General features: G+C 35.8%; 1 protein-coding gene across 1 annotated transcript; it reads right to left on the bottom strand.

Moving 5' to 3' along the window:
- Nucleotides 1–8,591: 8,591 nt before the first annotated feature.
- Nucleotides 8,592–10,313, bottom strand: LOC102668083 (protein MAIN-LIKE 1-like). The gene is made up of 4 exons (XM_006603179.1): nt 9,909–10,313; nt 9,141–9,797; nt 8,959–9,037; nt 8,592–8,881 (listed from the first exon to the last, which is right to left on the bottom strand). Exons 1-4 carry the CDS (start codon nt 10,311–10,313, stop codon nt 8,592–8,594), a joined length of 1,431 nt encoding a protein of 476 aa, XP_006603242.1.
- Between the last annotated feature and the right edge of the window lie 2,035 nt (nt 10,314–12,348).

The raw sequence follows: 12,348 nt of genomic DNA, 5'->3' as shown, positions 1-12,348 counted from the left end.
AACAGGAAGCTTGTAAGGAAAAATTTATTTTGTATATTATGTGTCCAAGTATCAATTTAAATGTATAAAGCAGAACTTGAAGCATTGAAACAAAATGTAGATATTTACTATTCAAATTGTTTTACTTTAGTGAATAGTAAGGCAATGTATATCAAACCAACTTCACTACTTATGCCTATTGGATACAAAATTAAGAAGGTGTTATATCCACTAAGGAAAAGTAATATTCAACTTAAGAACATAATAAGATTCGCCTAGTGCTACACTTCATGAAAGCAGCTTTACATTGAAATTTAATACCTAAACCACAAAAAGTGTGATGGGGTAAGTCCAAAAACCTCTTTAAATGCAAAGAGAAAATAGTCGAAGACCCAAAATAGGAAAATCGTGGAATTGTCGAAGAGAAAATTATATATATCAAGAAATGTCGAAACCATGGAACTGTGGAAAAGCAAAAGCAAAACTAGTTGTGTAGCTAACCTTGTTTGACAAAAAAGTAATAGACGCGTTAGATGAGCTTCTGGTTGGGACGTCATTTTGATGATTTTGTATTTTTTTTACACGAAAATCCAATATGGGTTTTAAAAACCAGCCGGGGCACCGGGTTTGCACAAACTCGATCGGGTCTAACCGAGTCATATCGGGCTAGATGCATGATCGGTCCAATAACCAAACCGGCTCGATTATGACATTGGGTCCCAGTCGGACCGATCCAACCTGCCAGGTTAGACCGAATTTTTTAACTATGCCTGCATTCACGCAGTCGCGGACCATCTGATAATCAAATGGTTAGTATTTTAAAAGTGTTTTTTAAGTTAAATTTATTAAAATAATTTATTAATCATTGAATCTTCATCATATAGTTTTAATCATTTAACTGTGGGAACGTGTGTTTTCACCAACTACAGAAAATCCAGATCCCAATAGTCATTCTTAGATAAGAAAAGTAAATAGAATAAATACTTAATTCTAGTAATTTATTTTTTAAGAGCTTTTTTTATATTTTTAATATTAACATTTTTTTTTGTTGTATAAAAAATTATTCGTATTTATGATATATCATAGAGGATAAAATAGTTTTTTCATATATTATTACGTTAAATTGATTGGCAAGTCTATGTGTTTTTACCAAATTTTTAACTAAGTTTTTTTAAAAAATTTATTTGAATCCCTGAAACTTTATTATTTTTTCAATTGATTTATCTCATCTATCTTCGTTGAGTTAATTATTAGAATTTCAACCTTTCCAGATCAATTAAACATTCTTTTAAAAGGTAGAGACCTATGCAGATCAATTTAATATTATATAATATTTCAAATAATAAAATAACATAAAATTATAAAAATCAAGATATAAAATTCTAAATTACTATTAATGTCTAAAATATATCTTATAAGATTAAAAATTAATAATAATAATAATAGTAATAATTATTGACAAAATAATTAATTTCTACAAGTAGTACTTAAATATGTATTTATATTTATCTTGAAATATTTTTATTTAATTAAAACACCTACTCAAATCAGTTTTGAACCGATTTTCACTGGTTCTTATTGATTTTATACCGGTTAGAGACTGATTTTCGTATTGTTTCTAAGAAGAGATAGGTTTTTTATCCCTACAAAAAAGAGATAGGTTTTTTGGAATATATGATCCGGTCATTAAACTAGTTTCAAGTCAAATTGATCGAATTTATGATCCAAAAACTAAAATACGATGTTGTTTGGTTCAAGTTTGTAGTTCATTCAGTCTGAAAGTACAAAATTCATAAAGAAAGACTATAGATTAATAATGAACAAACATCTAAGAGCAGATACTCAACCTGAGTAAATCATAACAAATAACAGAAACTCCTTGTAAACCTTTCAAACTTATGATAGACAATCATCCTCTCAAATCAGCTCAGATCAAGCAAACTACCAGTAACATCACCCAAAACTAGCACTACAAGATCCATACTCCATAGTGTACACAAATCACTCAATGTAAAGAAAACAGAGAACGTAGAAGCAACCAATCTTTCCCCACGTGTTAGATGACAAAATTATATCAATGTGGACAACGTATCATATCTATACAATTCAGTAGTGAGAAAAAGGAACCAGTACCATCCAAAGCTACATGATTTCAACTTGAGCGAGTGTCAAAATAAACTTGCCATTTTCATTTGACTACACGAAAAGAAAAAGAAAAGTTTCTATGAATGAATTAAAGCCTCCAAAATGCATCTCCATCTGAGTAAAGTCATAGGACCAAGGTTTTGCCTTGTATTCACACAGAAAGCTGTTGACCTTATTTGGTCAGCTTCAACCCTTGGAATTCCATGGGTTAACTGATTCCTAGCCCATGACACCTGTGATAGACACAGCCCCCTTAAGCTAAATAAAGTCCTGAAAATTTTAAGAGTGTTGCTAGGTGCACCCAGCAAAATTTATAAATGGCAAAAATGTCCTTGGCTTCTTTTTTCATTATAAAAGCTTTTTTTTTCCTGAAAATGCACACAGCTCCATTTTTGTTCGCTTTTTTTCTCTGTTTTTGTGCGGCATTGTCTCCGGTTTGTGGGTTTGTTGTGAACGGTTAGGTGCGGTGAAGGTGAAGGTACCGGTGTTGAGCCCTGCGGTGGTCAGCGGCAGCAAACGAGATACGCAGAAGGTGGTGGCTCTGTCGAAAATGTACAGATCACGTACGGATCAACTTGATCCGTAAGTTGGTGTGTTACTATTACGGATCAACTTCATCCGTAAGAGTAATTATTTTTAATATTTGATATTTTTTGAATTAAGTTTCCCTTTTTTTAAAATTATTAATTTGTTTGTATGACCATTTTTTGTTTGAGTTGGTTAGATGGATGAAGATGAGTGGATGTATGAAATAATGTTTGAACAAGAGGATATGGATTATGAAAATGAAGAAGCATGTGGTGCGAATGAACCGCATGTTGATTGTTCCGATGTATTCAATATTTCTCAGGTTATAATGTTAATGTTTGTCACAGATTTAATAAAATGAATACTGGTAGAAAACTTAAATTATGTGGATTGCTTTGTAGGTGTTTGAGTGTCGAGAGGATGTTTTGCGGTGGGCTCAATCCGTTGCTCATGAAAACGGATTTGTGGCGGTGATTTTAAGGTCGGACACAAACACAGGTAGTAGAGGAAGGACTACGTTTATGTTAATTGACTGTGAAAGGAGTGGCGAGTATAGGTGTAGGAAAAATGAATTTATCAAAAGAGACACTGGGACTAGGAAATGTGGGTGTCCCTTCAAGCTTCATTGCAAGCCAGTGGTTGGAGGAGAAGGCTGGATGGTGAAGTTGATTTGTGGAGTGCATAATTATGAATTGGCTAAGCCATTAGTTGGACATCCATATGTGGGGCGATTGACTAAAGCCAAAAAAACACTTATTGCTGATATGACGAAGTCCATGGTGAAGCCAAGAAACATTATGCTAACTCTGAAGCAACACAATGCCAATAGTTGTTCGACCATTAAACATATATACAATACAAGGAGTGCATTTCGTTCTTCCATAAGAGGAAGCAATCTTGAAATGCAACATCTGATGAAGCTTTTTGAATGTGATCAGTATATTCATTGGCACAGAATAAAGGATGAAGACATGGTTCGTGATATCTTTTGGTGTCATCCTGACGCAGTGAAGTTAGTCAATGCATGTAATTTGGTGTTTTTGATAAACAACACCTACAAAACAAACCGATACAGACTTCCACTACTCGATTTTGTCGGGGTGACACCGACTGGGATGACATTCTCTTCCAGTTTTGCATATGTGGAGTGTGAACACGTTAATAATTTGGTTTGGGCTTTACAACGCTTTGAAGGCCCTTTTTTAAAGCGTGATGCCCTCCCTGGAGTTATTGTCACTAACAGAGACCAAACATTGATGAATGCAGTGAAGGCTGTATTCCCTGATTGTACAAATTTGTTGTGCAGCTTTCACATAAACAAGAATGTGAAGGCCAAATGTAAATCACTAATTGGGCAAAAAAAAATGTTTGGGATTATGTCATGGATTGCTGGGGATGTCTAACTGATTGTCCTTCAGAACAACAGTTTGATGAATGCCTGAAGAAGTTCGAAATGGCTTTCACACCTTAGCCAATGTTTGTTGACTATGTCAAGGAAACATGGATAATACCACACAAGGAAAAATTTGTTTCCGCTTGGACTAATAAGGTGATGCACTTAGGAAACACAACAACAAACATGTATGAAATTGTTCAACTATTTCTATTAACGTTGATGAATTGATGGAATTGTATTATTGTATATGTTTATTTTTATTTGTGTATTTGAAATGTAGGGTTGAATCTGATCACTCGTCTTTAAAAAGATTGTTACAAAATAGCCTTGGAGACTTATGCAGTGTGTGGGATGCCATGAGCAACATGATTACGTTGCAGCACATGGAGATTAAAGCATCATTTAAAATAAGTACACATGTCGTTAGACATGTGTTCAAAAAAACCTTATACAGGAGGCTTCTTGGAATGGTTTCAAGGTATGTTTTAAATCAGATTGCTGCTGAATTAGAGCGTGTTGACTATGCTGGCAAGAATCCCTTAAGTTGTGGTTGCGTGGTGAGAACCACGCTTGGTCTTCCTTGTGCTTGTGAGCTATCCAAATATGTTGGTGATTGCATCCCAATGGATTCAATCCATATGTCTTGGAGGAGACTAAGTTTTTCAGACCAAGGGTTATCTGAGCCCAAAGTGAGCATCAAGGCAGAAATAGAAACAATATCCAAAAGATTCAAAGAACTTGATGTTTGTGGCAAGTTTACTTTGAAGACTAAACTTTGGGAATTGCATACCCTGATCAGAATTCGATGTGTCCTCCTCCAGCAAAGGTTAACACAAAGGGGGCACCGAAGAAACCTATGAGCAGGAACCCAAGGTCAACAAAGCGCGATCCATCTTACTGGGAGTATGTAGATTCCTTTGAATCTATGCAAAATAGCAATTCGTCGGTGAAGCATAGTGCATTATCCTCTGAGCAACCGAATCGAAGAACGATGATGCCCATGTTGGACCAGTTTTAGCCATTTATGCACGACTTCATTGATAAGATTGTTGATGTCAAAGTTGATGGTAACTGTTGATATCGGTCGATTGCTGGTTTATTAGGTATGGGTGAAGACTCTTGGTTGGTGGTCCGCAACCATCTGCTTAAAGAACTTAGCAAATTCTCATAAGACTATATCAAGCTCTTTGGTGGCACGGAGAGATTTGAGGAATCAAGGATGTCACTACTTGTTGATGGGTTAACCAAGGTATGTAATTTATGTATTTGATTTTTAGGACTTAATTTTGATATTAAGTTTGACGTGTATATTTGTTTCATTCAGGTGACTACGGATAAGTGGATAGATATAACCGACATGGAATATGTCATTGCATCAAGGTATAATGTAATCGTTGTATCCTTGTCTAAACAACAAAGCATGACATTCTTTCCTCTTAGAAGTCAACTGCTAGCAAATTCTTCATTGTATCGTATAATTTGTATCGGTCATGTGTACGACAGTCATTTCATTGAGGTACATTGTAGATATGAAGTGTTTTTTTTTTATATTTATGCAATGAGTTTTGTAGGATTGAGTTAACACTTTTTTCTCACACGTACAACAAGTTTATTTAAAAGAACGTTGTCCCTTACTGCCTGTAGCATTGTTATGGTCTAGCAATTGTCATTCGCAAGCGAAGCCGTGGCCAAATCCATATATTAGTAGAATGCAGCATTACAAGAGCTTTGTGATGTTCAAGAGAGACTATGTTGACATAAATGATGATTGAACATGTAATTTATAATGACTGATCGTTTTGAATTGGATTTTCACATTTATGTGTCTTTGTATATTTGTTACGTCCACAACAAAATTATTACTTAATTCTAAAAAAACATGTATGATATATCGTTGTCTGAGTTGACAATACATTGTGAAAAACGTGTATGATAAATTGTTGTATGCATTAACAGAAAGTGCGTGACATGACCTTGCATAGCAAGACTACACATGCAGATCTGATGCAAGATAAAGCGTATCACGTCATTGGTGTAGTTGACAACACATACAGAAAGCATGTGCATGCGCATTTTTAATCTTTAAAAAATGCAACACTGATATTAAAACTCATATATATATATATATATATATATATATATATATATATATATATATGACACTGCCTAAGACTATAAAAAACCACAAGTTTCAGTCGTAACCCAACTCTTACAAAAAAGTATGGCATTCTTGGGAGAAACAAGCAGTCAGACAATTGTGAACTCCACATTAGGTTTTATTTTTTCAAATGGATCCATTATTCACAACGATAATGATGTTTCCTTTCAAGCTTCCACTCCAGTTCCCATTCAAGTACCTAACGGTTGTGATTTTCAAACGTTAAAAACCAGAATACACAATACCCTTAAGCTAACCGATAAGCAATTTTTGGATGAAATTTACTACCGGCAGCCTTTCACATATGCAGGCAATCAATTTCGATTTCAATGTATGCAACTGAAAAATGATGCTGATGTTAATACAATGTTAATGTGTAATCATCAATTTTTGTTTGTTGGTCCAATTGAGTTATTATGTAGCATTCCTAGAACACCATATGATATTTTAAACTTACTTCAAGCCACTATGACCCCTACTCATGATGCCTTGCTATATTACAATAAGAGGTGGAACATGTCACGCCAAAATGAGTTTGTTGGTTACTCGTTCACAGGAAAAAATCCTAAAAATTTTGACATTCCTTCCGGATGTACCATGGATGAACTGAAGAATTTGATCAAGCAAGTTGCGCCTGTTGGGATTCCCCTTTATGTTATTCATGAAACACAAATGATAAGGTGATTGTTTTTTTGGAAACCAAGTCACCATAAGTATTCAAAAAAAGTTATAAAATTCAAAATAATTGAACTCAAAACCAACGATGACGTGATTAAGGTGTTACTTGAGTCAAACTACTGGAAAAAGACTAGGCCTATAGAAATTTTAGTTGTTTTCAGTAAACCTGTAATAAAAATGGAAGATGAGTTGTCCTTGTCGCAAAATTAGCATGAGTTAGTCATAGTATTTGATGCAAATTTAATTTCGTTCGATTATGTTGAAGTTAATGTACGGTTTGAATTAATGTATCGCATAATCGTTCTTTTTTTGTTTTTCTGGAAATGGAAGACAACTTGTTGTTCTCTGTTAAATTTTATTTATACTACTTTTACTTTTTTTGTCGGTGTTACAAATTTATTTTAAATATAAAAAAAAACTACAACAAACGAAAAATAACAATTAATTGTAAAGAAGTGTTTGTATTTTACCCTTTCTAGTTTATAATTCAAAGAGAGTTGGATAATAAAAGGCGATCAAGGAAACAAAAAAATGACAAAAGAATGTATCTTCGAAGATAATTTAATTTGGGGTAACTATATATATTAATAATTAAATAAGTTGATATGTAAATTGAGTAAAAAAAAGTTGATATCAATAGAAAAGAATTTAATTTTTTTAAAAAAATAGAAATATCTTTTATTTGCATAATAAATTAACAAAAAAAATTATTTTGATTTGATTGATTTTTATGTTAAAACAGATAATAATAGCTACTAACTACTTTTGTTGCTCCCAATGAGTTAAGATCGTTAATTATTACTAATTATGTTTGATTTCCTTAAGCAAAACCTTGGATCTAAATATTTTGAATGAAAAAAATATGATTGAATGAAGAAATTCGACGTAAGATGATTAGTAAAGCTCTCCAGTAAAGATTAATCTTTAATGAAAAAATTGACACAAATATTAATTAAGATGAAAAACTAATTATAAACATGAAAATTATTACTGCTAGTTGAGCTTAATTTTGACGGTTACAGTTGATGAGCCTACCATTAGTTTGATTTGTTATTAATTTATTTTGTCGAGCCCTTGGATTTAGTTTATGATTCATGATTGGATCAATCATCTAAACGACATCAACCAGGTGCTTATAATTATACCTAGTACACCGATAATTAAATTTTAAAACATATTTAAAAAACACTTTTCAAAAAAATATTTAATAGGCAATCCTAATATCATCCATTAAGCTAGATTAGACAATCCTAACATATACATCAAATTTCAATATAAAATGTGTAAATAAACTACGACTGATCTGTGTGCCGCTTGCATCGAGACCTAACATAAACTAGCTGGTCTTGTGTGACACTCTTGGCAATCAGCTCATGTGTCGATGTGTCTGGCGTGACCACCCCTAGGTTGAGATGGCTCTCCAACCTCTCCGCAATCGCATGGCAAGCTTCTTGTTAAATACAAATTAGACAAATTATTATGAAAAAATTGACGTAAATGACGTAAATTATTAGTAACACTTACCATTGCATGTCTCGGCTCGGCCACATCGGACCTTGCAGATGTCGACGGTGCTGTTGGCTCCGTGATCGGACGGATATCTATGTCTGGATCCGGAGTGGCAACTCTGGGCTACGTAGCATGACCATCTGCCCGAGGATCTGATGGCTGGCCCGGTGTCATGAATGGATGCGAAATGCAGAAGAACTAGTCGATGTAGTCGCTGGCACACTGACCTGGCACGGCGCACACCTCACCTGCTGCAACCATATGGTCCGAATAGTGCATCCACCTATCATGTAAATCATCATACGACACCCATGAATCGACAGGCGGAGCAGGAATGGTTTGGGTGTATCCAAATTTTCGCATGACCCTCTCTAGTCGGTAATACACAGCAACGACCCCCAGCGTAGGAGACCGAAATAGCATGAAATCATATGGAAGTCTCGGATCGGTCGGTGCTCCCCATTTGGGATCCAATAGACATCTGGAATCTAGAGTCGGTCCAGGCACTCCCTATACGCCGGTGTACGTATACTTTTCACGGTCTTCTTTGTAGTAATCTACCTACAAGCACGCGGTGAATCCTCGTCGTAGTCCGGATCAGCAATGGACTTCGCGACTGAGGGAAAGTACTCGTATATCCAACACTATAGAGGTAACATGAAAATCATAAACATTAATAATGAAAGTCTAAAAAAATTTAAAGTTAAACATTGTTGAACCTCAACGAATCAAAAACATGTTTGTTACCTGCAGCAGCGTGATGTAACCGCCAAGCTGTCGGCTGGTGCTGATAGAAGCATCGTTGAGGCGGTCATACATATTGACCAGCGCAGCTACTCCCCAGGCATACCTCCCAATCTGACTGACGCCACAAAGGGCCTCCAAAAACACAACATGAACATTGGTTGCACTCTTGTTAGCAAAAAGAGTGCAACCCAAAAGATGAAGATATGCGCGAGCCACAGCTGTCCAATGACCTGCCTGGCATCGACGCTCATAGATATCACGTACCCATTGCAGGTGTACGTACGGTCCACGACACTGCCCTGTCTCAGCCCTGGCAGCCTCTGCAGAGACCATCAATAAGTCCACCAACATCTGTACTGTATCATCCACGTGCAAAGGCTGAAAGGCATGCAAGTCACCAACCACGGGCAGATGCAGAAGAGACGAGACGTCATCCAGTGTGATCATCACCTCTCCCAAAGGGAGATGGAAACTAGACGTCTCCTGGTGCCACCGCTTGACAAACGACGACAAAAGTCCCCGATCGCCAGTGTCTATCGAACATGCAATCAGAGGACTTAGTCCTGTCCCAGCAACTAGGCCCTCAATGGAAGGGACATGCCTGCCTAAACTATGGACCTTCCTCCCGTGAGAGGATAACTTCAACTCAGGACGCTCCTGAATTGAAGTATAAAGGAGCACACAATTTGTTGACATCATCATTTAAAGGAAACAAAATCAATGATAAAGTATAATTAACAACTAACTCAAATTCAATATTATAAATACCTCTCCTGTGCATACGCTGCCTGTAACGTGATCCGCATACTCGGTCAGCACGGATGGGTCGCTCGGACCACCCAAAAATCCCTCAGGCTCATCCTCAGCAGTCTGTGTGCCTGTGTCTGTAGTAATGCCTGGCCGAGTGTCCTGTACATCACCTCCTGCCATCGGCTCATCCGCATATAAGTCATCCTGAACAGCAACTCCTTCAACCTGTGTCGCAGGGACCACTGGCTCATCGTGCTCAGCAGTGACAGCTACTCTCTGCCTGTGTGCGGATGCGGTAGGCCGTTGACATTGCGGAGCATCATTAGAATCATCACGATCTCCTCCGCCAGTAACGTGACCTAAGGCACGACCTAATCTTTTGGTCCTAACCATGATCTGCAAATCAATAACTGCAAATTCCATCACTAATTTCATTCACTCTAATTTCATTGGTCTAACACAAATTTCATCGACTCAAAGTCATGCAAGTTGTCAGGATTTCATTGACTGTAGGCCTGTCATTCAGTTAATTATTTATTTGCAAAGTTGTCAGGATTACATTTATGTATTTCAAAAGTTTAGTTTAAATGTGTATTTTTTAGAAATTTTAGAAAATTACAAATCTATCAGGATTTCATTTATCTACAAGTGAAATGGGTGCAATGATCAAAGGTAATAAGTAAGTACGACTTCATTTACGAAAAAACAAAGGTCTAACAAGATAAAGTCAGCAAGTGAAATGGGTGCGATGATCAAAGGTAGTAAGTACAACTTCACAGAACGGTGATACACATGGACTTAAGGGATAACCAAGGAGTGTATGAAGAAGAAGGGCTCTAAGAATTATCCATGAAGATGCATGCCTAGGTAGAAATGTTAAATGGAGGGCTCTAAGAATTACACATGAATGCATAGAAGAAAGTAATTATAGTGGTGGAGTGAGGCTTGGAGAAAAAGAAGATTGTAGTGAAGGGTGGAGGGATGATGGAATTCAAGTTTTGAATGAATGTGGCAAGGTGAGTGGCCATTCTTCAATTCTAATTGGTTCTACTTCTAATGATGTTACTGCACAAGAATTTGATGATGAAATTGAACTCTAAATGAAGAGGTCTGTCTCAGTGGATAGATAAATGATTCTTCTATGAGAATTTATCCAAGTTTTCAAGGGATATACATAAATGATTATTTGCATGAAAGCATTGTTCTATATTTGTCTTCCCGTATTTCATTTACATTAGGTGTGTGTTTCAGTATGCTTAATATTAACCAAAAAAACAATATGCATAATATTTTCTACCCACTCTACTCCATGATCTAGCGGCTAGCTATTCTCATCCATCAAGCACTTACTTGTAAAGATGACTACATAAGCAAATATTCACATGAAAAACTTTCAACATTATCTTCATCTATATCTTTTTATTTTGGAGATCGATATGACCCATATATGTTTTTGGAACTCAAACTACATGTACTTAATTATTTACTATTTGTTTCCAGGTTTCTTAAAAAATTGATAAGGTTTTAGAATGAATAAGACTAGCTATCAATCATGGTACCTTTTAGTAGAAATTTTCAGTTTTGAATACTCTTATATTTACAAAGTCAAAGAAAAAGTCAATGGAGAAAGTTAAGGCTACTTGCCCATTGATTAAAATGGACTATGACATCTTTCTCAAAACTCCTAAGGCAAGACCAAAGTTAAGGCTAATGTTGCATCTTCAAACACCGAATTAGCATTGAGCATAACAGAACACTACACTGTTTCTAAGCTTCCAAATAGACCAAGTTAAGGCTAATGGGAAAACATCTTTAATGTGTAGCCATTGATCGAGGCCGTACACAAATCAAATAAATATTAAAAATGCAGTATCTAGAAAATGATCCTAGATCGTCTCCCAACGAGCAATGGTCAACCAAACGTTCATAACAGACAATGATAAAACAGTAACGAATTGGGGGGGGGGGGTTGTTTGTTTTTGTAATTTAAACAACAAACAAATTTTAATTGGAAAATAACAGAATTAAAACATGTTGTTTCCCCTTGATTCACAAGCAAGTCTCTTATCCTAGGTTACGAGGATTTATCCCTAATCAGTTCAACCACTTAATCCAACCTTAAATTAATTTACTAAGCGAAAATTAACATAAGGCCATCATTATGTGATTAAGCAACACATACACCAATTAATCATGAACAAAACTGATCATTAAGCATGAACGTAAATTAAGCGTAGAGACAATTAATCAAGCACTAAACATGCATGAATTAATAACAACAAATACAGAGCAATTGGTGAAGAGGAAAAATTGATCAGAATTCAATAGTAATAACAAAACCTCAAAGAGAGCTGTGCTTGATCCTCAAGAGAAAACAATGTTAGAGACTTAGCCTTCCATTAATCAGCAGAAAATGAAATTGCAATTGGAAGCAGAAAACGGAATTGCAGACTGAAGC

The sequence above is a fragment of the Glycine max genome, chromosome 18 (genome assembly GCF_000004515.6).
Source record: "Glycine max cultivar Williams 82 chromosome 18, Glycine_max_v4.0, whole genome shotgun sequence".
Lineage (NCBI taxonomy): Eukaryota > Viridiplantae > Streptophyta > Magnoliopsida > Fabales > Fabaceae > Glycine > Glycine max.
Note: the sequence above shows the minus strand (reverse complement) of the source record. Positions and strands in the feature narration are given on the sequence as shown.